This window comes from Anser cygnoides, chromosome 2, assembly GCF_040182565.1.
Source record: "Anser cygnoides isolate HZ-2024a breed goose chromosome 2, Taihu_goose_T2T_genome, whole genome shotgun sequence".
NCBI classification, from domain to species: Eukaryota; Metazoa; Chordata; class Aves; order Anseriformes; family Anatidae; genus Anser; species Anser cygnoides.
Genome location: NC_089874.1, coordinates 27588213 through 27616115, shown reverse-complemented (window position 1 = coordinate 27616115; position 27903 = coordinate 27588213). Strand labels below are relative to the sequence as shown.

At 42.0% G+C, this 27903-nt stretch overlaps 3 protein-coding genes across 11 annotated transcripts in view; 1 reads left to right on the top strand and 2 right to left on the bottom strand.

Annotated features, from left to right (window-relative positions):
* Positions 1–9897, bottom strand: part of UMAD1 (UBAP1-MVB12-associated (UMA) domain containing 1) — an 89359-nt gene extending 79462 nt beyond the window's left edge. For 6 of the 7 annotated variants that reach the window (XR_007167784.2, XR_007167785.2, XM_048075430.2 and 3 more), the window contains exon 1: positions 7305–9897. Coding sequence is in view for 4 of the 7 variants with exons in the window: in XM_048075430.2 (XP_047931387.2) it covers positions 7305–8055 (751 nt within the window). In the remaining 3 variants the exon portion in view is untranslated. Of the gene's footprint in view, positions 1–1146; positions 1272–7304 lie in introns of those variants that run through there. The other variant, XM_048075432.2, reaches the window with a different exon arrangement.
* RPA3 (replication protein A3) lies at positions 1226–4249 on the top strand. Its single transcript, XM_013183443.3, has 4 exons — positions 1226–1455; positions 1534–1608; positions 3094–3202; positions 3680–4249. The coding sequence occupies exons 1-4, from the start codon at positions 1354–1356 to the stop codon at positions 3760–3762; spliced, it is 369 nt and encodes a 122-aa protein (XP_013038897.1). The 5' UTR covers positions 1226–1353; the 3' UTR covers positions 3763–4249.
* Positions 9898–10453: 556 nt separating the features above from the next.
* MIOS (meiosis regulator for oocyte development) lies at positions 10454–23012 on the bottom strand. Of its 3 annotated transcripts, none has more exons than XM_048075425.2 (11): positions 22855–23012; positions 20668–22034; positions 20364–20462; positions 19177–19434; positions 17827–17996; positions 16876–16941; positions 16091–16249; positions 15101–15253; positions 13754–13958; positions 12512–12641; positions 10454–12275 (listed from the first exon to the last, which is right to left on the bottom strand). In XM_048075425.2, the coding sequence occupies exons 2-11, from the start codon at positions 21962–21964 to the stop codon at positions 12179–12181; spliced, it is 2634 nt and encodes an 877-aa protein (XP_047931382.1). In that variant the 5' UTR covers positions 21965–22034; positions 22855–23012; the 3' UTR covers positions 10454–12178. The 3 variants fall into 3 exon arrangements, with proteins under 3 accessions (XP_047931382.1, XP_047931381.1, XP_013038919.1); XM_048075424.2 differs by having other exon boundaries at positions 22801–22953; XM_013183465.3 differs by lacking the exon at positions 22855–23012 and adding an exon at positions 22655–22774.
* Between the last annotated feature and the right edge of the window lie 4891 nt (positions 23013–27903).

Below are 27903 nucleotides of genomic sequence, written 5' to 3'. Positions count from 1 at the left end.
GTACAGCCTGCTTATGACATGAAACAGACCAATTTAGAGTCGAGAACATGCACGTCAAAAAGATTTTTCTGTGACACCAAGAGATGGGTTTAAAAGCTTTTAACCTAGTATAAGTTACTATTTGAAGAATTAAAAAATAAATAAATAATTTAAACAGATCATTTCTTTATCTGGCATTAGCATCAGTCATATTCCTGTAGTTTATGCTTCTTCAAAGTATAAGAAAGGAAAATAAGTGCCAAGAGAAGCACAAACACAAAAATATATACATATACACATTTAACAAAACACTAAGGAAGACATTTTTTCTTAAACTCAATATGAATATTTATTTTTATAGTTTTTAAAATTGAAGGGAATCAGAAATACCAAGAACTCAAATTACCCAACACCAGCGCAACCCAAATTACCACCATCTAACTACACTCTTGAGATGCTGAGTCACAGAAAGCAACCACAATTAAGCCAGACAATAAAAGCACAGGTGACGAAGGCACAGCCAGGAACGAAATAGCGGCACTCAAACCGATGCCAACATTCATAATGTTCAAGGAGCTAGAAAACACTAAAAGAGCAAGCCAGGCGTTGGCAAAATCCAAGAGCCAATAGGCTGAAAGCCCGCTTCTTTCCCTGCAAGCAGTTCTCTTTGGGCTGCAAACCTTCGACGGCAACTAAGCGTGACGGACGCGTCTTTGTGACAACTTTCACGGCTTGGCTTTCCCCCGACGGCTGGCCCTTTTCCCCCCGACGGCTAGCCCTTCTTCCTAGAGGCTAGCCCTTCAGACGCGGCAGACGCGAAGAGCCCTAGCAGGGACGCTGCAGCAGACTGAAGCACCTCGCGCCAACCGCGACATTCGCCAGACCCTCTTCACGAGACCTGGGGCCGCTTTTAAACCCCACAGCAACCGGGGAGCCGCTCCCGGTACCTCCCGAAACAAGAGCCCGGAGGGGGAGGGGGGTGGGGGGGGGCGGCGGGAGGGGACAGAGCTGAGACCACGACACCCGCGTCGCGAAGGGCTGCGGAGGCCGGGCAGGGGGCCGGGACCACCGGGAAGACGGGAACCGGCCGGGCCCGGCCGGTTCCCGTCTTCCCGGGGGTCCCGGCCCCCTGCCCGGCCTCCCTCGCCTCTGCCCGCGGTCACCCACCGGCCCAACCGCCGCCTCCACTTCCGCCTCGCCGAGTCCCCTAGCAACGCCCGCTCTTCCGGTGACGTCAGAGCAGCGCGGCCAGCCGATTGGCAGGCGGCGGGCAAACCTCGCCTCTTCCTTTCCCCCCTTCCGTTCCCGCTTCCCCGTTGCTAAGGGCGACGGGCGGGAAGGAGCGGCCGCCATGATGGAGGAGGCGCCGCCGCCATGATGGAGGACGCGCATGAGGCGCCGCGGCACCGCATCGCCGCCGCCCAGCTGGCGCAGCACATCGGGAGGCCCGTCTGCTTCGTGGGGCGGCTCCAGAAGGTCTGTAATCCGGCCCGGGGTCAGGCCCGGCCTGTCGGGGTGCTGCGGGCTCACTGGGACACGCGGTTTGTTTTGCAGGTGCACCCCAGCGGGAAGCTTTTCGTGCTGGTGGACGGCGAGGGGAAGCAGGCGACCGTGGAGCTGAACGAGCCCGTGAGTTACGGGGACAGCCGGGAGGAGGCGGCAAGGCCCTCCTCGGCCCCTCCGCACCTCTGCGTGTTTCTGTTTTTAAACCCGGACAAAATTTTCCCGCTTCTCGCTTTTCCACCCACGTTGCACCGTCCCTGCTCCACTCATCTTCAAGCTAGCTTCCGCAGTCTTAATAATAATCAATTATCTTTGCCAATTGTATTTGGTTGTGGGGTGGTCCTGTGTGGAGCCAGCAGGTGGACTCGGTGGTCCTTGTGGGTCCCTTCCAGCTCAGGCCATCATACAAGCCTATGAATTTTCGGCTGGAGTTAAAAGAGAGACATTTCCTTCTGTTTCAAGCACATCCCTGTGTGGCTGCTTTGTCTTACTCTATTCCATCTTAGTACATATCTTAGTTTCATTTTCCTTGCACTTTTTCCTTTGCCTCTTTATCAACCGTCTTCCTATCCCCAACAGACTATTTTGTAAATATAATCCAAAAAAAAACACTGAAGAATATGATATTCTTGAGAGTTTGTTGAGTTGACCTTTCACCCACCCTTCCTAAAATACTTCTCATAGCATTTCAATAAACTTCAGAGTTTGCTCAAAGCATTCTTTATTAAGAATGGATAGCATTCCCATCCTTGAAAATAGGAATGCTTCAAGGTATAGGAATTACTTAATTGGTTAAAAAAAGCAACTAAGCAATTCCTATACCCATTGCATTATAACTAACGTGCAGAAATATTGCTTCAATATCAAATATTTGTAAAGGGATAAGAACCAGGCATTTTCTTCTGTGTGTTTTTCTTTTTTGTGTCTGAGAAATGTTGTGACTGAAGGATTATTATGGTTATGACACCTTTTGATGGCTAAATTGAGCATGTCAGTAGTCATCCCATCTTTCCCGCTGAACGAGTCATTAAATGCTGGCAAGTCTGTCCATTTTGATATGAAATATTTGCACGTGATACCTTGACTTTCAAGACTTGAGTCCTGTTGATAAAAAAAAAATGCAGCTTCTTCTGGTGAGGAGTTTTGTCTTACAATTGTGAAACTTGCTATCTTCATTTCCAAATTGCGAGAAAATGTCTTTCCTACAAGTTCTGCCCTGTATTGAAATCTTTCCTGAGTCCATGAAAAGGTTTCCTGTGTCGGACTGTTAAAGCGTTGCATGTCAGCATCCAACCAGTGATTCCACAGCTTTCTGGGAGAGAGTAAATGGGTGAATTTTATAAATACGTAGCTACGATGTTAGGCATTTCACAGCCTGTTCCACTGCTGTAATAAGTACGTAGGGAAGAAACTTGGTACGTGCAGAAATAACGTGCAGGAGTTCTACATTGGAAGGACATAACTGAAGTAGTACCACGCTTCCAGTAGTTTCCCCAGTAGTAGTGTATTGCTTGACATGGAACAGAATCTGTTGTTCCTAGCTCAAGTGCTGTGCAGCAGAAACAGCAGCTAATTTGGTGATACTAATTTAATTTCTGGTATGTTTTCTAGCTAGACGAAGAGATCTCAGGAGTTATTGAAGTGGTGGGAAGGGTAACAAATCAGGCAACCATCATGTGCATGTCATACGTCCAGTTCAGAGAAGATAAAAGTCCATTTGGTAAGTAAGGATATATGTTAAGAGAAATTAATGTTATGTTCTGAACGTTTCTTCATTAAGTAAGAAGAGAGAGCTTGATTATCCCCTCTTACGGACAAGGTTATTCTTCAAGCTCTGTGAAAAATAGTAAATGGACACTGGTGTGGGAATTACGTACTGAATATGCTGTTTTACAGGCAAAAAGCAGGGACTGACTCAAGGCCTGAGCTGATCTAGGTCCTTGCCATGGTCTGATCATTCTCCCAGTCCCAGGTTCTTTGTCTTCCCTTGCCTTGTACTCCTTTTGTGATTGTCCAGTTAGCAGGTCTAAAAATAATCCTCCAGGTGGAAAGCAATGAGAATGTGGCAGGCTTGGGAAAACTGCGGAGGGTGAGAGGGACTGAAAACACTCAGCTGTACTGCTTTAAAATAAGCAGTGCTTTAATGCTGCTGTTTGCTAGTGGGGAATTTAACGAGTTTTTCTTTGCCCTCTTTCAGATCTGGAACTCTACAATGAAGCACTGAAAATTATTCATGAATTCCCCGAATACTTCCCATTCGGTACCGGGAGGAACAATTGATTCTTCTTAGCATATATTTAGAGCTTCAGAGGGTACAACAGTACCTTAGCTTTCCTGCCTGACAGCTTGATAACAGTTGCATCAGTTTCCACCAATATACTAAGATGCTGCTGTTGTATGCGCCACCTGTGGCTAGTGAAATTTACTTTCTCTGAAATTGAAAAGGAAGAAGCAGAACGTTTCTGTAGCTGTCTCACTGTCTGTATATATTTAACCCTTTTGCATTCGTGAGGAGTGGTCTCTTGCAGGATTTGACTTGCTAGAAATTGAAGTTTTGTAGGCATCTTTTTTTGTTGTTGTTTATTGAGGTTCCAGGATATTTAACACAAAACTTGTATTGAAGACATTCAGTGGGGTTTTAATGTAAAAATATTTTTTAATTTCATTTGCTTTGGTATAAATTTATTAAACATGGAGGGGGGGAGTTTTATTTTGCATCTTGATAATGGTCACTTCTACAATAAAAAAAGGTTTGACTATGTTTAAATACTTGTGTCAGTATTATATCTTTGAGTGCTATTTTCAGTGATACAGGGTGATTCCTATTCTATTTTACCTGCACACATAATTTAATTTTAACAAAATGGAGTACAAGGTACTTGCTTTTTGCACTGACGTTAAACACTTAAGCTGTAAGTGTCTAATTAGGCTTGAGAATTTCAAGTGCTATTGAGTTCCCATTACAACTTTCATTCTTGGTAGATGTCAAGGTAGAAGTACCAGGATTCAGCTGGCATGCCATGATGACTTTAATCATACAAACTTCCACACAATCCCCAGTTTCATTACTATCCAGGCTATTTTACAGCACATAGAATTCTTACGCCTCTTAAAGTAACACAATCGAAGTGAAATCTAACTTCTGAAATACTTACTGTGAGGTAAAAAGTGAAACATTTCAAAGCATTTTAAATAAATCTTTTATTTGGATCCATGTTCATTAACATTTCAGAGAAACAGGCTGCTGTTTTAATAGCTAGATTTAGTGCCTTATTAAGATTGCTAGCATTGTGCTTATTTGTGGATATCTCGATTTTCAGTCAAGGAATTTGTGTTTTAAAGACTCCTTATTTATCAAAGTTACTACAAAGGACAGCCCTATTCTTAATTTGTGCAAATCATTAGTGGGATCATTAGTTCACCCATCCACGGGGTAGGTGATCAAGTTAACAAGTGATCTGTTTTTCGACTTTCTACTTAGAAGATAGTGACAAAGTTACTGTCACTGGGAGGAGAACAACCTCTGAAGTGTGGGTCAGTTTTGTACAGCAAACCAGAACAAGAAGGTCCCAGTGGCACAATACCATGCTTTGTCCTGTAGTGCTGTCCCTGCTATATTTTAGTGCTTAGCAGTGTCCAGCAAAACGTCATTGTTACTAACTACACGCTTATTTTACTAGCATTTAACTCTTCTGAATTATTCTACTTTAGAAAAGATGTATTTTGTGCTTGTGTATATATATTCTGTAAAATATTACGTGCAAGTAGTTCTTAGCAAGGCCTATCTGGGCCTGATAGAATAGATTCCACCACTAGATGGCTATAGCACTTTACCCTGACACAGAGACCATCCTTGGATATGTGGTCATGAGTGTAAATATTTGATTGCATCTGAGTGGTAAATGCTATAGTTTTCCTTTGTCAAGACTTCTCTTTCATCCTGTCCTGGAGCAATGATATGCAGTCAGGCAAGCGGTATAAAACTAAAAGTTTCCATTAGGTGTTTTTCATTAATCTGCTTCTCTACACTGCATCAAATATTGTGAATAAACAGCCTACCCTGACTATATGGCTTATACTAATAAGGAACTATGGAATATTCTTGTTATGAAAGGAAAATTAATGCTCAGGTCATATGTGCACTTAGCAGGATAGCAATGTGTTAAATTGCCAAACATTTTGGATATCAAAGAGAAAGGAATAACCATAGGCACTGTGCTGCTACCCCTCGCTTAGGACTGCAAAAAATAAATGGAGAACCTGCCTGTCCTTATAAATAATAAAAGGGGAAGTGGTGGTGGCTTAGTGGGTCGCTGGCTGAAGGGGATTCACTAGGGCAACCATGTCATAAATGCCAAAGGAGGATATCACACCAGCAAAGCCGGGGCCAATGATAGGGCCAGTAGTGGAAGTGTAAACTGGGGCTAACAGCTTCTTTGGGAGGACAGGAGTATGGCAAAGACAGGGAGATGAAAGAAGGGGATATAAACTAAATGATGCCAGGGCTGACTGGGAGGCATTCCTGTCACTCAGCCCCATATTCAATAACTGTGATTTGAAGCAGGATAATAAGCCTACTTTTCCCACCATATTTGTGACCAACTTCAGGGGCACGGCACATTTTCCCCTGCTGTTGCTAAGGGGATATTTGGAGTGCCCATCCCAATATCAGCAAGGGACACACTATTGCATTGCCATCTCCTCCTGGAACATCTGGCATAATTGCCAGGACCCTGGTCTGAGTAAGCATGATTGGAAAAAAAAGATTTGGGTTTATAAGAAAAGGGATGCCTGCTGGAAGCACTGGGAAGCACAGACTGGACAAGATAGCTGTAGGAAAGGTGGAGGGAGGGTTGAGCAGGTCGCAGGCCAGGCTCCCTTCAGGTACAGCAGAGAAATTAGGTGTTGGCAGAAGTTAGTAACTACTTCAAAAATGAGAGGCAGCATAAGGCTACCTGCCTTGCTGCAAGGGCTGCGAGGTGGTGCAGTCTTTATGTAATACTGTGTTGGAGCGGGAGAGCTGTGTTTTGAGAAACAATTCAAAACCGTCAGTCTGTCTTAGCTGTCCAGCCCAATAAACCACAAATTAAAGCCCTGTCCCCCTCTTTGCCTCATGGTCCTTTGGCAAGGTCCTGGCCTGAGTCACCGCGCAGGGATACCTGCACCTGCCCGTGCCTGTTGGTGTCCCCTTCCTGCTGACAGGACTTCCCAGCCTGACCTCAGATGTGCCTGGTCACTGCAGACTTGTCTGGTGATCACTGGACTCGCGGTTGACCTTGGTCACTATCACCAGATGTGCTCTGCTCTCCTTGCTCCGGCAGCATGGGACCACAATTATTTTCCGTGAAGCAAATCAGAAAACATTAAGTTATTTTGTGCTCATTTGCAAGCATCCTCTGCATAAGATGAGAAAATGTTTATGCTTAATCAGGTAGGAGAGGCAAGGACGTATAATGAAAGTAATGAAATATAATCAGAATGAACCATGAGGTTAAAAAGGAGTTCTGGCATGCAAAGCCACCTTCATACAGCTAACTATCAGAGTCAAGAAGATTGCAGAAAACAGTGGGCAAGCTCAGGAAGCGCAGGCTAGATGAGTAGAGAGGGAGATGGATTGACTGAATAACCCCAAGCACCGGTACCAGCAAGTGCTGGCCTGAGAACTGTCAACCCGGGAGCCGTACCACAGTGGGCAGCCCTTCAGGAACGGACTGCTCCAGCACGGGCTGGACCCCAGCCTGGACCCCAGCCTGGCAGACGTTGCTCCTGTCAGCATGGAGCAGCCATTTCACATCAGCGTTTTCTCACAACAGTCACATTACCCCCACCAGTGCTGCCATCAGGGGCACCCCAAGAGCCGTGTGATGTCACCACAGAGTCGCTGTCACCCGATGACCTCACAAAAGGCAGCTGGCTATAAATGCCCTGAGCGTCCAGCCTGCGTTCAGTCCGGCTGGTGACACTTGAGAGGTTGAGGTCCCACTGCTGGAACGTGCGAGGTGGTGTTGCGAGTGGAAGGTGCGACGTTGACGTCCTTCCTGTGGAACGCGAGACGTCAAAATCCTTCCTGTGACACGATAGACGCGAAGTCCTTCTGGGTGGCAGGTGAGGAACCCCAGTCCTGCTGGTGGAACTGGAGATGTCAAGGTCCTTCTGGGGGCACGTGAGATGCTGAGGTCTCTCTGGTTGCAGGCAAAGCATCGAGGTGCGTCTGGTGGAGCACAAGGCATTGAGGTGCCGCTGGTGGACTGCGAGTCTTTGAGGCTCTGCCGTTGACCTGCGAGGGAGGTGCTGAGGACCGGAGGCGCTTGATACCCGTTCGTCATCGGAGCAGCGTCCCGCGGAGGACGAGCATCCCCACGCCCGAGCAGCCGCAAGCACAATGAGCCAGCCACGCCGGGAGCTGCCGGCGGAGGAACCCAGACAAGAGACTTGCACCATTTGCCTGAGCCCGCTGGCCGATGCAGCACGACTGAACCCCTGCAGGCACTCCTTCTGCAGGGAGTGCATCGAGCCCTGGGCCGCCCACAGAGCCACCTGCCCGCTCTGCCGGCGGCCCATCCTTGCCATCATCAGGCTGGTGCCGCCCGCCCGGCGCCGGGGAAGGGCCCAACTTAACGTGGGTCCAGGGCGGCGGCAGCAGCAGCGGCGGAGGAGCCCCTCGAGCTACAGGTCCCGCAGCGTCTCGCCCAGGCGCAGGGACCGCAGCCCCTCCACGCCACGACGGCTCGTCCGCAGCTTCTCCTGGCACTGGGAGCAGGACGGGCGCAGACGGTCCCGGTCCCCGCTGAACGTCAACTCCAGGGACACGTCGTGGATGCAAAGGGCCCAGCAGGAGGAACCGGGGGCTGGCGACCACACAGGCCGCCAGGCTGGGCCCCGCGTTTAAAGAAAAAAATAAAATGAATCTTAAAAAGCAACCCAGAAGGAAATCATTTGGGGAATGGGAAATTATCATGGGATCGGGTAGCTGGGTGACGGCAGCAGCTATGAATGTGACCAGGCCCTAATGGGAAAAAGGCTGACAGAAAAAGTCTCCTGAGCCCGGTGCACAAGAAAATGCCTGCCGGCCTGAGAACTGCCACCCCGGGACTCGTACGACAGCGTGCAGCCCTTCAGGAATGGACTGCTCCAGCATGGGCTGCTCTCCACAGAGCAGCACAGGAAGCTTTTTAGACAAAAGGAGCTCCGTTTTGGGTAAATTGGGCCTGTTTTATACCATTTATACCTCTTACCCATAAGAAGGCATAGGACAAGGGGGAATGGTCTTAAACTAAAAGAGGATAGACTAGGCATTAGGATGAAATTCTTCACTGTGGAAGGGTGGTGTGGCACTGGCACAGGTTGTCCAGAGAAGCTGTGGATGCCCCATCCCTGGAGGTGTTCAAGGCCAGGCTGAATGTGGCCTTGGCCAACCTGATCCAGCGGGTGGCATTCCTGCCTGTGGCAGAGGGGTTGGAGTTAGATGATCTTTAAGGTCCCTTTTAACTCGAGCCTATCTTGGAGGACTGTAGCTAGTATTTTGGAGGCCTGTAGCTAGTGGCATCCCTCAGGTTCAGTACCGAGTCCAGTATTGTTCAACTTACTCATCAACGACCTGGACAATGGAACTGAGTGCATCGTCTGCAAGTGAACTGACAACAAAAAGCTCGGTGGAATGGCTGATACCCCAGAGGGCTGTGTAGCCATTCAGAGGGACCTCGACAGGCTGGAGGGTTGGGCTGAGAAGAACCTCATGAAGTTCAAGAAGGGCAAGTGCAGGGTCCTGCACCTATGGAGGAATAACTCCAGGCACCAGTACAGGCTGGGGGCTGACCTGCTGGAAAGCAGCTTTACAGAGAGAGACCTGGGTGTCTTGGAGGACAGCAGGATGACCATGAGCAAGCTACATACCTTGTGGCCAAGAAGGCCAACAGCACCCTGGGCTACATTTAGAAGGGTGCTGGCAGCAGGTCAAGGATGGTGATCCTCCCCCTCTACTCAGCCCTGGTGAGGCCACACCTGGAGTACTGTGTCCAGTTCTGGGCTCCCCAGTACAAGAGGGACACAGAACTACTGGAGCAAGTTCAAAGGAGGGCGATGAAGATGACGAGAGGACTGGAGCACCTGTCGTACCAGGACAGGCTCAGAGAACTGGGACCGTTTAGCCTGGAAAAGAGAAGTCTGAGGGGAGACCTCATCAATGTGTATAAATATCTGAGGGGAGGGTGTCAAGGGGATGGAGCTAGTCTCTTTCCAGTTGTGCCCAGTGACAGGACAAGAGGCAACAGGCACAAACTGAAGGACAGGAGGTTCTGACTGAATAGGGGAGAGCACTTCTTTACTGTGAGAGTGATAGTGAACTGCCACAGGTTGCCCAGAGAGGCTGTGGAGTCTCCTTCTGTGGAGATATTCAGAACCCACGTGGTTTCCATCCCGTGCAACATGCTCTAGGTGATCCTGCTCAGCAGAGGTGTTGAACTAGATGATCGTCAGAGGTCCCTTCCAACCTTGTCCATTTTGTGGTTCTGTAACTGCAGCTCATAAAATAGCTATAGCTATAGTTTACTTAGAAAACAACAAATCTCCCCCAAAAGCATGATTTTATTAATTTAAAAGCAAAAACAAGAAAAAAAAGATGATTAAATACCTCTTATTTTATAAGTTTTGCAAATAGTGTAATTATTGGCCTGAAACCCCAAATACCCATTACAACAGCCAAAGCTGATACTTTAGACCTGAATATGTACATGTTTCATAATCCAAAACATTTCGAAGACATGCTGAATGTCAAAGTAAGCATCTAATGACGGCAATTGAAACAAAAGAGATACAGTCAAGTCAAAACTGTTACAAATATGGCATTTTTTTACATAAGAAAATTAGACATTGTTAAGTACGTACATTCCTGGACATGGAATTTTATCTGGAGAATTTAGTAACAGGTGGTATTACAGAGGAATAAAAATATATCCTTGACACTTACAAATCCTTATTTTCATAAAGCAAGTTTTATTGCCTGTGTTTATATAAATAGGGTATCATACATTAAACCCCAGTTTACATTTATTAATGGTGAACATTTTAAAGAGCTCTTCAAGAGCAACATAAGGTGTGCAAAAATACTAGAAAGAGAAATAAATATTCTAACACAAAAAACCATTAACTGCTCTCCCACGACAGTCTGACTACAAATATCAAGTACCTCTTAGATTTTAACTTTAAAAATATCTTTGTCAATTAGGCAAGAATCGTAGATCAGAATAAATGTAGCAGATGTATTACAACATTAATTAGACAATATAACTGAAAGTCCAAAATGTAATCATGTACACCCACAGAAAACATTTCCACATTTTATCCTGTTGCAACTACACTACAGCACTTAGAACCAGTGGTATATTACAATATATTCTGTTTTAAAACAACAAATTTCACAGTCCTGGCAATATGGTACCAGTTTATTGCTAGCATTCCATTTAGTATTTCATAGCACGCAAGTGTTAAGTAACTCATACTGTTTCTAATAGTAAATAAACACACACCAAGTAAACTGATGTTATTTTCACATACCTTAAAACAGGTTTTTTTCCCTAATTTATGTGAATTTTGTTGCCTACAAAATCAAGGACAACAATACTGATTAGGTCCTCACACAGCATTAGCAAGATATCATTGACTCTCAAGTTAATAAATAACTTAATTCCAGCTGGTAACATACCTAGTACCATTTCTAGCCAATGACCTAAAATTGTGCAGCCTTTTGGGAGCACACTGGTGTCCAGCAGTGACCTGAAGCAGGATACAAATTGGTTCACTTCGCACATCCCAGCATGTTTCAGAAGTGCAGGAAAATCCTGTTTATCCCAAAGTCTTAAAAATTCAAATATGTTTGTAGTCAAAACTCAGCACATAGTTTAAAACTTAAATATTTACAAGCCTCCAGTCCTTGAGATTTCAGATCTTCACAGTACTGTGTTCAAAATAAAACCTCTTGTAGCTCACCTGCATTCTGCACTCGAAGTTACACATGAATGTTCAGCAAACTCTTCTCCAGGATATCAACCTTGTTAGGAGACAAAGCTCCTGAATTCCTTAGCATTAAAATTCACATCAGCTAGGTCATATAGGTACATCAAATAAGATCTTGAATTGCAAAGATATTGCTTACTATTAACAAAACTTGAGGAAAGAAATAAATGGATTTTTCTTTAAATATCTTTAGAATGCAATTAACAGCGGCACCCAATTAATTTACAAGGAAATGACTGCATTCGAGGAAGTGTGATCAATCAATGAAAGGATGCTACCGTATCATTCTGCCATCCTCTAGAGAACAACACTTTCAGTTGTTTATTTTGAAGTTTCACTTTTACTAAGCACTGTATATAAACACTGCTCTGTTTAGAAAACTGATAAAAGGGCCCATAAGCATTACCCTGAAAACTTCATTAAAAGTTCTTTGAATTTAACAAAGCCACTAGGAGTGCTTTTTAAATTTAAACTTTAAAACTTTTAAATTCACTGAACAAGGCCCACACCAGAGGCTCATTCCACGATTATCAGTTTCTGCCAAGCATAATCATACGCACATTATTTTACTAATCTGACAGCAAATTTATTTTTTTCACAGTAAGTCACAAATGACCTTTGTCTAAAATATATGCTTGGACTATGATGGACATCCATTAGAGAGCCCCATGTTTTCAAGCAGTATTTATGCCTGAACAGTCTCTGCTGGAATGAGATTCCCTGTGGTATCCAGCTGCATACACTTACATGAACAGGCAGACACAGGGCACTCAGTGTGGTCCCTAGACAGCAATAGCAGAAAAAAAAGAAAAAACAGGTAAAATAAAACTAACAAGAATTTTGCATTCTATAAATTTAAGGATGTGCAGGAACACAGTATCTCAAAGAACACTTAGCAGCATGGTAAGCTCTGCAAGTGTTCTAGAACAAAACATCTTAATTGTAGATAAAACTAAGAAGTCGTGTCCTACTTGGTGCAGCATGCACGAGTGAAACACGGGAGATTTGAACAACTTACCTGAACCAGCTAAGCATATGCCCAGCGTGTCCACCATGCCTACAGTTGTGACACCAAGTAAACCAGTTGTTGAACTGGGCTAGCTTCTTATCTTTGCTAAGATCCACTTTTTCATCTGACTTAGATCCTCCTGTACAAAAGCAAACCCATCCCCAAAGTTATGCCTGTAAATCTTTGTTTCATTTATACTGCAATTGCAGTAACAGTATTACAATAAACTTGGAATTAGGAACTTCAAGCAAAGAAGTAGTCTGATTTTAAAAGAGAAGTTGATAAAATTATTAAAGAAAGAAAAACTGATAGAAAACCAAAACAAGAATTATACTGCTCAGCTAATGCTTTGCATTCTATGGATGTGCTACCCCTGCCTATTAAACAAACTTTGGAAACACAGTCTCTTTCAACAGTGATTTATGTTTCAGTACTCGATTTAAGTCCCAGTGAATTATACACCTGTTTTCCTGCACATGGGATTTTTGGCTTTAAAATAGATATATGTGTGTGCAAATATATGAAATCCACAAAGTCTCAGTTACGAATTAGAACAATTGCAACAGTAAGTCATAACACAGACCAGTGAAAGAATGAGAGGAGATACATAAATAGATGACAACTTTACAGCTGTCAATAGCTCTTTAACAAGACTGACTTAAAAATAGGGGCAAAATGAGTTTCATTTAAACCTTATATAATGCTGAGCCCAAAACATTTAGAACCAAGAGATTCCATTGATAGTATTTCTTAGATGTGCCAGCAGCACCCATAAATTCTTTCATGCTTAGCCACAGAAAGTATATGTTTATTCTCTCTTCTTCTTTCAGTTAAAAATCAACTGTTTTACATTCCAAGATTTCTGCAGCTTCCCATCAATTCATCCCAAAAAACCATACCTCCTGTTTCTTTCAATTTTAAAGCTCGTAATGCAAAATACTACGACACTTGAATCTTTTTGTCTGTTTAAGCCATGGGATTCCACTGACAACCTCACTGGTAAAAATGGTCAAAACCAGGTAACTGCATACTATCTTGACACCAACACATTGAGACATAGGTTTTATCATAAAATTAGATGGGATGTAAACACGTTTTCTACTATGGTCTCTCCCCCTTATAATTAAGGGTATGAATACTTACAGTATGAGAACAAATAGAAAGGTGCAACAGAAGATCTTCCTACAGCAACTGTTAATTAGGCCTTTAACTACTACTCTAGCTGAATAGCTAAAAACCAGTATGTCATACCTGGACAGCTGGAAACTGGAGTTCCCATATTTATCAAGCAAAGTGCACAGCGAGGAAGGGGCTTACGACAACCAGGACAGCTCGTAACTTTTGACTTTGTTGGTGAACCACTAACTCCATATTGGCTAAAACCCCGCCCCTGATGAGGAATGGCTGAACAGCTGTACGAGATGGATTTTCCACAGAAATTGCAACTCACAAACACCTAAAGAGAACAAAAGCTCATTAATTTTTCAGTTTCGTCCTACTTCTGCTACAAGTGAATTTGTTCAAGCTAGCTAACGCTCATTTACCAGATACTCTTGATAGTGCACTGGAAAGTTACTCTCTTGTGAAGGCGTTGCCAACATCTTGGCTTGTAGACTTGACGTGCAGTTTTGTGAAGCAGGCCTTAACAATGCCCAGTTACCTCAACAGCACATAACACCATGCACGATTGCTATTGCTTGGAGAGGTATTACCTAAGATTATAAAAAGCTATATGTGAAGGTATAAAATAAATTAAGTTTACTCTACTGGCCTCTCCCTCTTTCTGTTCGGGTGATCCATTCCAGAGTCCCGAACATGAGGATTTTCCTAGCAATCTTCACCTGCACGTTTAATGCCACAAGCTGAGGTGTGATATAGAGGAAAGCACAGACTTTACACTCATTAGGGGTTATTTACAATGCTTACATAAGGCAGGAGCAATAAACAACTCCCTCCCACTCGCAACAGTATGGATGCAGCTCTCCTTAAACAGCTGTGAAGTGAAGGACAGGTGAATTCAAATATAGCCTTCCTTAAAAATCCTTGGGACCTTAAAGCTTGTAATGCACATACTGAGCAAATATGAGCGAGTTTCAGTTGCTGTGGCCAGACCACATTGGCAAAAAATGCTACCAGATAACATTTGTATAGGGTGTCACTTTTCAGTTTAGCTTATGTTCTGAACTGATAATAAAAGGTGCTGTTCACTTTAGTTTAGGTTCAAGGGCTTCAAAATAGCTGAGGTTCAGATCATTTAAAACAAAGTCAATTTGAACTGGTTCTCGGTTCAATTCCCTGGTTTCAGCATCATCCTCACCATGATGAAGAATGGCATTTCCTTGATTAGATATAAAAAAATAGTACATTTGTTTACCCTATTTCCCTGCTCTCTACCAAACAGTTAAAAGTCCTTTCTCCAAACTATTTTGAAAAACAAACAAACATGGTTACCCTTTTAGGGTAGCCTTGGTTTAAATCTTTCTTTTGCACATGAACCCTCATGAAAACCAAGATGCAGCCATCATTTTTGTTTCTGTAGAAGCACCATGCTGCATTCCTTTCTGGATTGGTCATACTTCATACAAGAAATAAATTTACCTGGGCTAAAGGCTTTGAACTAGGATCCAGCTTACTCCTATGGATATCAAATTCTGCACGTTTATGCCAAAATCTCCACGCATCTAAAAGATTTCTGTAGTTCTCAATCCAGTACTGAACCCTCTCATCCTTAAGTACATCTGATGGAGAACCCTAAAGCAGGTAGGAAAAAAATGCCAGTCACACACTGAAGATACACAATGCATATTATTCACGTTTTCAAAAGTCTTTACAAAGCTTACTACAACGTATGAGAAATAATGTAATTTGTGTAGAGAAAGACAACATCTGCTAAAATTTAACCCTAGTTTCATAAAACTTTTCTTCAGTCTGCCTGTCAGGTTGAGAATACTTCTGCTGCCACGTTCTCCTAAACACTTGCATCTGTCAAACAAAGGATTATACATTTTTGTCACATATTCCCGTGTATATGTAACATATGTAACCATAAAAATGATACATGCACAGTGCTGGAAGTAGCTGCAACTGTGCCAGTAAGGACCACAACAAACCCAACTAATGCCCCCCCCCCCAAACACACACAAAAAACCACAATAAACTCAACAGCAATACTCACAGCCAAAAAAGCCCACAACCAAACAAAAACAAACAAAAACACACCACACCTCAGTTCTCCATCAAAATCCTGGAAGCAAAAAAAGCATACTTTGAACCTACCAGAAAATGCACCAGTAATAAGCAGGGGAATGGGTATTCTTAGTGCAGCTATTTTTGTTTTTTCTCCTCTTTTCCCTACTTTCTCTGGTTGAGATAACTCGAAGATACAAGTTTGTAGTTAACCTCAAGTGGTCTGGATGATTCCACAACATCATCCATATATCGATCATAAAAATCCACATACCACAGCATGATATATGCTGCCAAAATTTACTACAGAAAATACTTTTCAGTTCGCAAGATTGAGTACTATGCTGCTAAAGAAACTATAGTTCTCTTAAGTAACTATTTATTTTTGAGTGAAACACTAACCTGTAACATGCAATAGCTTGCTGTCTGGACATCTCCCGTTCTGTCAACGTAACTTTCCATCAAGTCCACTCCATCTTTTGTCAGCCCTGTTAACAGTATTCCCTCCAAATTCCCAGCATCTTTCATTTCATTCGTCAGCTTTTCAATAAACCTGTTCAGCTACAAAAAACAAAACAAAACAAAAAGCCCACTAACTTTTGCTGTCTGTTCATCCCCTTGTAACTCATTTATGACATATGGCAAAACTTTCTACAATTTGAACAGCTTTCCTTAAGAGTGTCTTTTGCTAACAGAACATGCTGCTTGCCGCATGTGACGCAGGAAAATTTATATGGCAATATCTACTATATTGCAAGAATTTACAGATTTATCTATGTACTTTAAACCTCCTGACACAAAGAGCAAAGAGCGAGGTCACCTATTTTTTAAGCACTTAAACATTCCTACTGCAAAACGAAACCTTTATTCAAGAGAAAGTAAGTGTCTGGAAATAAATAACAAATAAATAAATATACACTCTGTTAAGAGAGACATACAAGCCATACAACAGTTTTAAAAACTAGCATGGTCATGAATATTATTATTAAAAATGTCAAAAATCAAGCTGAAGTTACAAACTGAAGATCAGATTATACCATAGCTTATATCCTATTGTGTAAGGAGAAAAACAAATCCCTCATGAATCATTGCTTCCACTGTTCATCACCTCTTCACCCCAGATCTTCTTCCCTCTCTACATAAAGCCCAGCTTAATAGTTTGCTTCAATGTCCGACCATAGACTTACCTGAGCATCATTGAGGAACTTGCAAGCGAACGCAACTCTGTCTCGTACAGCTACATTATTTTCATACTTCGGAGAGAAAAATGGGAATACTACCATCACATACAAATTTCCAATTTTTCAATACATTGTTTGTAAAAGTCAGAACATTTACCTTAATGTATAACTAATATTAACGGATTTGATTATGTACAAAGAAAGCACCTGAAGAAAGCTAACACTGAATATCAGACAAACTGTTGATATTCAGATACATGTATCAGATCAAGACTGAGGCTAACAGGAGCAATTTACTCATATGGCAGGAAAGGCTGGTTCAACACATCATATGTGGCTTTTGAAACTCCAGAAACGGATTTCCAAACCACGTAGGGCTGGGCTATCGTGCTTCTGGCACAATATTCTGACACCCCCAGGGCCCTTTCTGCTGAGCTGCTCCCCAGCCACTTGTCCCCCAGCCTGGGCCTGGCATCGCTCCATCCCAGCTGCAGCACCCGGCATTTCCCTTTGCTGAACTTCAGGCCATGCTGATCGCCCAGTGCTCCAATCTATCTAAATCCCTCTGCAAGGCTTCTCTTCCCTTCAGGGAGTCGACAGCACCTCCCAGTTCATCAACCTTTCTCCTGCTTTCTTCCCCTGCTTAAGTTATTTTGATAATACAGTTCTAATGGTTCAAGAATTCCATGCCACGAAAAAAAAAAAAAACTACCACAAACCTCCTCTAAGAACTGTGTGAACTCTGTTGGATACACCCATTTTTACACAGTTTGTACACTAACACAATGTTCGTTAATATGAGATCTCTGTTTAGAAGAAAAATGCTATCTGCCAGTATGAGGAAAAAAATAATACATTCTGAACTGATTAATTCATGGAGTATGTAACACTTCCCCTACATACGGGTGTATATATGAACACCTATTATTTAAAGGAATTTAACATAAATTTACTCACCAAAACACCATCGTATGAACCAGACTCACTTGTCAGAAAAGCAAACATAGCACACAAGTAGGGATTGTTCAACTGCAGTCTTAGAGTACTGCACATTTCTCTCCAAAGTGAGTTCTTCTCATCTGTGTAGCCTGATAGAGCCATTGCTACTACATTAAGGTTCAGATCACCTGATTTATTAAAAAAACAACAATGAAACAATGAAACAATATTCAAGTTCAGGACTTGGAAAATCAATTGAAACTGTAATTGAACACATCAGTTTGAAGCAGAATATTCTACAGAATACATGACAAAATCTGGTAGAATTATCATGAGCTAAAACAACTTTACATATGCTAGCTTTTTGCAGTTTCTGCTTTCAATGACCCAGTTTCTGCTCTCAAAGTAACGAGCTCACATGCATGACAACCTGAGTTATACTTTAAGCAACATCACTCTAGCTCTGGTGTTTTGCAATAGTTTTGAATTGCTACATGCATTCATATTGCTTTCACGAAAGGTTGTCATTACCATAATTCATATCCACAAGAAGTGAAAGTACTGGAATATACACATAACCATTACTTAACAGACCATGCTGGTGGATGACAACTGCATATAACAGCTTTAAGTTATAAAATTTCCTAAAATCATTAAATCTATTTTATCTAAATATTTATTGTCAGAAAGTTCAATTTTCTTTTTTTCAATGCAAAGATGGCCAGTCTCTGTTCTGAACCTTCCCTACAGAAAACACATACATAGTTCCCGCAATTCTAAAGCGGGCAAACACTGTCAAGACAGTATTTTAAATTTAGTAAGAGAACACACATGCAAATCGGAGATGTAGGAGGAATACTGGCAAGAACACGTAACAAAATACCTCCATCTCTTAGCTGTAAAATGATTATCTTTTCCTTCATACATTGTAACACTTCCCAAATACTATTCCAAAACAAACGTCTTCTGTAAATCCTGAATATTATATTTTAGCTATTCCACAGCCATTGCACTGGCAGAAAGCTGCGTACGGCCCAACTGAAGGGGACATACATGACATCTGACCAACGTGCAATTCCATTGCAAGAAAAAAGTCCCACTACTTCTGTGTGTAACACTTTCTGTGTCATGCATCAGCATGAAATTCTAAAACATGCAATGCATTTTAATTAGACAGTAAGGCATATTATAGTCTGAGGAGTGAAAGAACAAGATTTGTCAGATTCTGAGGCTCCAATCCAGCTACTTCAAGTAAGTACTTTAAAAGACAGCACACACCTTTTCCTACCACCTTCCAGAATCCTGTTTACAGAAAAATCCACCAAGGTGATGTAACTCCAAAAGACAACGCGAAAACGCAATACACACCTTTTCCTGAGGAAGCACCTTTATTTAGAATTTGTATTGCTCGCCGTATGTCCAAATTGAACAGTGCTACAGCAGCAGCTCGTTCCCAGTCTCCTTCCTGTTCCAATGAATTTAAAAAAGGTTCCACATCTAAGTCTGCTCCCTTCTTTATCCACCCACAGAGCTGCAAAGCCAAGGATCTCTCCTCACTCAGATACTGAATAATATCTGCCTGTCTATCAGATCCACTCCTGCTGTGCCTGAGGTTCTCTGTTGTTCCTAGAAATTGGAAATATGTTAAAATATGCTTTAATCACAATTTAAATTGCAGCCACAGTGATTTGATTTCAATCATAAAGCTGAGAGAAAAGTGAAGTATCATACTTTACTACTTTAAATTAACATCACTATTAACTCTGTTGTAAGGAGCAGCATTATGAAACAATTTTATTCTGATCTCCTAATAATCACGTATCTAAACTTGACATTTATTCCCTACTGAGTCTTTTTTTCTTTCCTCACCATCCTAAGTTTTTGGAGGTTCTTGTTACAGAGCTGACAGGATATGATCAGCGTGTCCAACTTCAAAATACAGCCAAGCACCTGCTCTACCAGTTCTCCTCTTCTTAGCAATCATCAACACGCTAGAAGCTTTCCCACCACTGAGGAGTTGCCTTTGCTCCAAGCAGCATGAATACAAGACACACAATGAACAGGGAAGATTCAAATGCCACTGAAAAATACTTCACTGAGCATAAGAGGCGTAATGTGATGCACAAGAGGTGATTACCACTTCAAAACAAGATAGCTTATTTAAACATGGTTATATAAATGTACTTTGGCTACACCGAAGTCAGCCTTCTAGAACTACGCTCCCATGTGGAGCTTTGAGAACTGTAACAAACAATTGCGTGCGGAGCAAGACTTTTCAGTGTCACTGTCAATCACTGAATGTTTGAAATAGTTCAGTTGAAGATTTACCTCTGAGGTTATTTTGTTTTTCTGATCATTGACCTTCAAAGAAAACCAAAAATTCAGGAAATTACTGTAAGATAAACTGTTTACCTACATATATTAAATTACAAACTTTAATACTTTGTTGATATATTTTAATAGTCTCTTCCAATAATTTTTTAAAGACAAACCCATGAGTGCATCATTCTGTAAATATACTATAATATAACTTATCAAAGTTGGAATATTCTTACCCAAAGATGACTTCACAATAGACTTAATGCCAGCATAAACTAAGGGACCTTTGTTTCCTGTAAGTTTTTGATCCATATCTTCAGTATACTGCTTCATAAGTATTTACATGTATAGGAACCTTAATTTTTTCCCAAGCATTTGAAAAACACTTTTTTAAAGTTAAAAGTCATATCCTAATAACATATGCAAAGTTTTTAGAGGATGTTGTATTATATTCAAAGACTTTCATGCATTTCATATAACTGGTTTACATATAAAGTGTAGGCTACTTCTTAAAATAAATTACAGTAAAATAAAGGATATAATGCAGAGTGTACCAAAGTGATTTCAGCTGGGGATCTTCATTTCCAGCTAGGAGGTGATTTCTCCAAACTTGTTCAGTATCAAGACCATACCTCGATAACGCTCTGAGCCGCATTTTGGTTGCTATGTCTTTTTCCAAGGAATTAGCCTTTCCCTCTTCTGTACATTCATATAGATGTCGTCCACAAGCCCACATTAATGATGTCACTGGACTCCATGCAAGAGAAATTCTTTCAAACACTGTGAAGTCAGACATAGTCCTGTTGGGAGTCACCACTACCATTCGATTTTGACTCGTGGGATGCCAGGCAAACGAAGCAATGTAGTTTTCACATGGTTGGACACTTCTTTCGATGATTGTAGGCTCAGTTTCATCCCCAATAGGCGTGGGAGTATGCTGCATGTCATACAGCCTAATGATATTACTATCCCTTGTTAAAGTAGCTAGCAGCCCAGTTCTTGTAGGACACCATGCGACTTTTGTTAAAGGCTTTGGTTGCTCTGTCAAGGTCAAAACAGGCTTTTCAAACTTCCTTAAATCCCATATGGCAACCTGACCTTCATAGAAGGAAGCTACACGATCATGGAAATATGGATCGACAGTCACTCCTTGGACAGCCTTGGTATTGACAAATATTTTTTGGCTTGTATTCCTCAGATCAAAGATAGCCAGATTTCGATGCATTCCAGCTAGAAGAAGCTTTTGATCCCGTGGAAGCCAACAAAGAGAGAGGCAAGCATCATTCTGCCCTAATTCATAAAGTGGCTTTGTTACTACCAGTCCCACTTCTGGATCGCCTGTTGAAAGCCTCACTTTCTCTGTAGCAACCGCAGTCTCTGGAGCATATTTGCTACTTATATCCCAGATGAGTACTGAAAAGTCAGCCCGATGTTTATCTAATCCAGCAGCAAGCCAGTTACTATCTAGTGGGTTCCATGCCAGGGTATTGCATTGCCGTGCGTGCTTGGGAACAAACTCTTTGCCTATCAAATCTTTAGATTTTGAGTTGTGATCCTGGCCAAGGCTAGTAAGTACCACTCGGCCGTTGGCCTGTCCAACGGCAAGAAGACATTCGGGATCATACTTTGGATACCAAGCCACGCATTTCATATATGGTGTATCTGAATTTATGGACAACAACGTGGCTGTAGTTTCTTCTGACAGCCGCAAGGACCCTGCCTTGAGTTCTGAACTTACGGCAGATTCAATGTGATAAAGGCTCAGTTCCGAATCACACACAACAAAGCGGTCGACATGGTGTGGGGCCCAAAGAATATCAGGTTTGGAGCCACTCATGTTTAGGGTGAGTTTACCAGCAATTTAAACTCTTGCAGGAAGACTCAGGTGATATCCATTCATATCGAAACTGTTGAGAAAATAATTTGTAGGAATGTTATCAAAATCCCAATTCCTTTGTCATCTGAGATCATCTTAAAGCAAACACAAAGATGGTTCTGGATTACTTTTAGCCCCAGGATTTGTCACGTATACATTTCAGGCCCAAACCCTCAGCATTCCCCACATCACACCCCTTTCCCTGCTGCACGCTTTGATTTTGATTACGCTGACTGAGGCAAAAAATCAACACAGCCAACTACAAACAGACAACAGGGTCTGCTGTGTTTACAAACTCCGCAGCAGAACTATTTCGTTATTAGGGAAGGAAGGATTAAGCAAAACACGGTGTGGCACCGTGTGTGGGTGTGCTGCCCGTAAAGAGCCACTCCCTAAAACATGTAGAAAACGTCTCTGCCTAATTGCAGTGCGCTGGCTGACAGAAACCAGTCTCCCTGTTTTGCCTAAAGCCTGACCCTATTTGAAGGGCTGTATAAACATACGGCTCTCCGCTCCTAATCTTGCTCTACTGCTCCCAGTTCCACCTCAGCCCGGCCGATCTCGGCTCTTTCCCAACCTTTGCGACCCCACGGTTCTGCCACAGCGTCCCCACGCCTTCGTTAACACCCGGCCTAGCAAACACAGACTTACACCGCGCCGACTCCCACCGCCGCCTGCAGCAGCCCGAACCACCGCACGCCCCTACAGGCGCACACGACGCCCCCCGCACGCCACGGGACCCCCGCGGCTGCGGGAGGACAAAAGGCAGCGCCCGGTTCCCCCAGCCCTCCCCCTACCTCCACTCCCCGCTGCGGGGGGCGCAGGGGCCCCGCTCCCGGCCCGCCCCGCACCTCACGCCCCGCTCCGGCCCCAGCGGCCCGGGGGGACGCAGCGGCAGCCGCGCGGCGCCTTCCGGCTGCGCGGGCAGCGGGGGAAGGAAACGCCGGGGCACCGCCGGCCGCGGGGCGCGATCGCTTCCGGGGGCCGGCCGAAATGGCGGCGGGCGGGTGACGTCACGGCGGGCGGTGCCGGGAGGGCGGCTGTGGGCCCTCGGCTGTGGCTCAATATAAAAACAAAAATAAAGGTTTTCTGTCAGCGGTACCTCGGCTGGAGTCTGTTTTTCTCCGTGTCTTCCTCATGGCAGCATAGCACGTGCAGATTTCCTCATAGGTGTGCCATAAGCCCCTGCAAACAAGGAGAGGGAGCCGTTTGTGAATAATAAAGAAACGGTGTCAGGAGGTTTTCTGCTGGGAAGCTTGGGGGGGGGGGGGTTCCTAAATAAAATGTTAATTTTGTATGGAATCGTTCTATTTTCTTTAATAGTGATCGTGACATAATAGTGCAACTGAAAAAAAAAAAAAACAAAAACCAAAAAAAAACAACAAAAATAAGTGTGATTGAAAACCAGCACACCTGTTGCACATGGCAGCACAGCCAAGAGGACTCTGGTTATTGCCTGCCAAGAAGGTTGTGGTAGCCGGACTTCTCCCTTTGCAGACACAAGCTTTTCCTTAGTCCTTCCTTGTAACCAATCTTGTGCAGTTTCATTTCCAGGAAAACTCTTTTTCTTTTTTCCCCCCGTCAAGTATTTTCTCCCCACAAATTTCACCCAGGCAAAGGCCACAAATACCATGGTAATTAGCCTGTTATATAAATGTCAAGAGGGATCATCCAAAGGGAGCTTGGCCTAAAAGAAGAGACTGCAAGATCTGAGTTTTATATTACAACATACGCTGTTCTTTAACTTTGTTAGTTTGTTAGTTTGTGTGATGGAAAAAAATTACATCTTAAGTGAAATATTTCAGTGCTGAACAAAGTCTTCCCTAAATACCAGATTTTTTGCATTACAAGAACGTGTTAAAAAAAAATGAAAATTAAAATATACTTAAAGATTATTAAGGATAATAGAAATCCTTAAAATAAACTTTAACATTATATTCTATGCAGATGAAAAAATTATATGAAAAATCCCATTCAAATATGAAACTTACTAATGCTTTTTATAGGGTGAAACAGCAGAATGTGGACCACTGGGGCTAAAAGGGGACAGAGTAAGTTGCACATTTAAATTAAAACATTTGGGTGGTATGAAGTATGTTGTACTTCAGCATCTTTGAAGAGATTCTTCAGAAGAAAAAAGCCTGTATTTCAGAAGGAATTGCTATTACTAGAGCTATGTTCACAGGAGAAAACAGAGACTTCACTAAGATCAGATTTTATCCTTCGGTAATGTTTGAGGTCTTCCACCTCTAGAGTGAATGAAGTAGAAGATAGGAAGATGAGATTGTTAGCATTTATATTGACAATCCCCAGAGAGGGATGGAAAAGTCTAGGTAAAACGTCTGATTTCAGGCGCTACAGAGGAATATGCTCCACCAAGGACAGACTGTGGCGGTCACCTGCATGTCCAACCTTTTTGCATTTTGTCCCTCTATCTCCTCTCTTTCCAAGTTCTTTCCCCATTCTAGTCTAAGTGTTTTATGACAGAGTTCAGATTACCTTTTTCAAAGGCTTACATTTGGGACAAAATTCAGTAGATTTGCATATGAGCTACAGCAAGTACATCGTTCTTTTATCTTCTTTCTCCTCCTTAAGCCATATACTTTCCAAAGTATACTTTACTGCTCCAAAACATTAAGGGTGGAGATTTTATTTTTAAAATAATACTTTTAACTCAAGAAAAACACCTGTTTTTTGTTAGCTTTCATCTTGTAAATGACTGAATGGCTTTGGCTAAAATTTAGAAAGAAAGACATCTGGCACGAATAGTTTCAGTTTATGTCTTTAAAGTTGCATAAAACTATAAACAATGAAAAGCAGAGCCTTAAAGAGGAAATATTGGGCAACCTTAATACAAGGGAGTGTTACATGGCCTGCCAGTAATTATACATGTGTTCTATAAATGCTCTCTAGATGTGTCCTTTGCTTCACTGTTTTCAAATGTGCTCTGTAAAGGGAATTATAAGTGGATATGGAGTCTAATCCAAGCTCTGTAGATGTCAAACAAGAGCCTTCTTTTGATTTTGTACACATTAATGCTTAGAGGAGAAACAGCTGAACGCTCATTATCTAGACACATAGGATAAATTTTAAATTGCCTACATTATACTAAGTACGAAATACTGAAAAATAAGTATTGTCATTGCTCAGATCACATGAATCATAACTGAATCCTCTCTTTGGTAATCCTAGGTATTTTCCCTTTCATTCTATATACTGTATCAAAGACAACACGAAAGTGTGTGTAAATTCCTCAAGAACAGTCATTAAGAAAAGTATTTTAATAAAGAGCTTAAAGGCAAACTAGGTTTGTCAAAAGAAAAATGAGGCTGTGACATGGTAATGTTCTGAAGGCATAAGAAACTCTGCCTTCTGTGGGGTTTGTAACATCCCTTCAGGAATAAGGGAATTATTATAGAGAAAAAAAGTTGAAACTTCATTCAAGAGAGGAAGGAGTTCATCTCATATGAAAAAGGCATAAAACACCTTAAACTTGTAAGAAGCTTTTAGGCAGCCAAAGTGTTTTGTGAGACAACAGGATATTATGCAAGACATGTTCATAATGTTTTCTGAATGTAAAAAAGCAGATAAGAAAATCTTACAGGGGAGAGAGGGGACAATTATGGATTTTTTTTTTAATGTAGCCTGTAAAACATAGTTATGAAACAAGCACTTGCCATCTATAAAGTGTCAGAAACTATAATGAACTAAGAAGAAGCTATAAATGGCATCAAAAGATTTGAATAGTTATGAAGGAGGATGATTCAGGGTATTTCAATGCAGAATAATGGCATATTGTTTTAAAATTGTTTTTTCTTTCTTTTTGTTAAACTAATGTGTAAGAATTAATGCTGAATGCATTTTATTTTAAATTTATTTTTTGAATTTTGAAAATCCAACATTATGATTAGTAATTATTAATAGGTGTTAATAAATTAATATATTTTATTTCTATCTTTTCTTTATACGTAGCAACTGGAAGGTCCGTTTGGCTCTTAAGGACCTCAGGGACCTCAAGTAATTGAAAAGTAAGGTACAGAAATACTCCTACAGTTTTCTGAGAGTTCATTTTGTGTTTCATACGCAATCTAATTTTGTTGATAAATGGTACACCTTTGGAGGCAGAAATAATGCATTCTGGTAATTCCAAGAATTTGCTTCACATCTGGCGCAGGTCACAGAGCTGTTTTGGCACAGTTGGCAGCTCAGTTGGGCCCTCCATATGTGCTGTGATATGTTTTTCATTTTACTGAGGACCTGCCAGTTCATTTCCCCTGCTGCTGGAATTTCTGGCAAGCTCCTCAAGTAGCCAAAGTGGCAGCTTCCATAGTGTCCCAGGATGACTGACAAAGTACGCCTCCAACAGATGAAGAGACTGAAACCATTCAAACAGGCTGAAAACAGCTTGTTAAATAATTCTGTGCTGAATCAAAAAAAAAAAAAATCCCTTCCCATCAAAATGAAGAGTACCCTTGGAAGTAATTGCCCAACACTTTTTTTTTTTTTTTTTCATTAGCTACTGTAGATGTTAGGTCCCTGATTTTTTTCTGTCTGCAGTTGATGGAAGGAGTCTTATCTCCTTTTAGGTATTTTAACTTCTGCAGTCTTTTTGGAGGGGAGACAGAAATCTGTGGAGAGTTGCTTGCTGTGACAGAGATTTCATAAACATTGTCATGTTTTGTTAGCTCTGTATGTTGGCAAAGTGAGGACGGAATCTTCCTACACCACTTATGCATGACTGCCTGAACACAAGCATCTCTGGAGCAGATGAAACAGTACAGTCAGTGAAGAGCAGGGTAGAGACTAAAGGAGAGTTAACTTGGGTCAGAACATGAACCTTTAGTTCTAAAATCCGTTCTGCATAGTTTAAAGGAACGTTGCTCTGTTTTCCCTATGGTGGACAGTGCCATTTCTATGATACTATAGAATCCTTTTAAAATGTGAAAATCTCAAGCAGAACACCTAGAAAGTGTGAAAGCTTTTAATTTTAATTTCTGTAACATAAGGCTGAACTATTCCTCATTTCCTCAGCCTCCATTAAACTTCATAAGGCTTAGGATACACATAGGAAAACCCATGTGGAAATTAGGAATTATTCCTTTAGAGTCTTATTTTTATAATGAGCAGAAAGTAAAGCCAGGAGCTACAAACTGAGGAGAAAACCGAATAAAGTAACTTCTTGGTGGGTGAGTGCTCTTCTTTCTAGGCACTCACTGAGGGGTTCAACAAGAAAAAGTTGTGAAAATACTTTCATGGTGAAGAACCCCAGCTTTACTAAGTTGTTTTGGAATATTTGGGAGAGTAGGAAGAACCTTTAACCAGGACCATGATGTCAAAAGTGTCAGTACCAAAATTACGTTTGTTACAATTATAAGCAAGCAGATTGAAGGTCCTCTCAATGGAAGTAGTGGTAGAGGTCTTAGGAACAGCCATTTTTACCAAACACTAAACATAGTTAGATACCTTTTCAATAACAAAGGAGGAAACAAATGAGCAGATTATCTGAAGTCAACACCACCCTCTTATTTGTTTTTGTACCTTCAGGGATAGCAAGGCCCCCTGGTCTTTCTGATCCTCCAGCACTCCTTGCCACAGGAAGTCAAGGGCCTAAGGTAATCGGCTGCAGTATGTTTCCGAGTGCTGTCTCTACAAAGTAAGGTTTTAATGAACATTCTTATTTTCTAATGCATCAAATTCAGGTCCTTAAGATTTGAAACTAAATATGATGTAATTCCAAATTTTCATATTTGCACAAGCATCCTAAGCTAAATTAACACTCCAACTGTTGACTTCCGCTAAACTGTAGTTTCGAAAGGGCCAAATTTTGTTTTTTGAAGAAGAAATCAAATTTTTCAAGAAAGAGATTAGTCTTGTTCTGTGACGTAGAAAGAAGATCCATC

Excerpts from the sequence above, each read along its gene's own strand:
- MIOS (XM_048075425.2), bottom strand. The coding sequence starts at position 21,964 with ATGAGTGGCTCCAAACCTGATATTCTTTGGGCCCCACACCATGTCGAC. Across the intron at positions 20,463-20,667 it reads ACTTTGGTACACTCTGCATT|TTATGAAGCAGTATACTGAA; the intron begins ATATCCTTTATT and ends ACATGTAAATAC. Across the intron at positions 13,959-15,100 it reads GTTCAAAGCCTTTAGCCCAG|GTGTTTGTGAGTTGCAATTT; the intron begins GTAAATTTATTT and ends TGTTCTCTTTAG.
- RPA3 (XM_013183443.3), top strand. The coding sequence starts at position 1,354 with ATGATGGAGGACGCGCATGAGGCGCCGCGGCACCGCATCGCCGCCGCC. Across the intron at positions 1,456-1,533 it reads TCGTGGGGCGGCTCCAGAAG|GTGCACCCCAGCGGGAAGCT; the intron begins GTCTGTAATCCG and ends TTTGTTTTGCAG. Across the intron at positions 1,609-3,093 it reads CCGTGGAGCTGAACGAGCCC|CTAGACGAAGAGATCTCAGG; the intron begins GTGAGTTACGGG and ends TATGTTTTCTAG.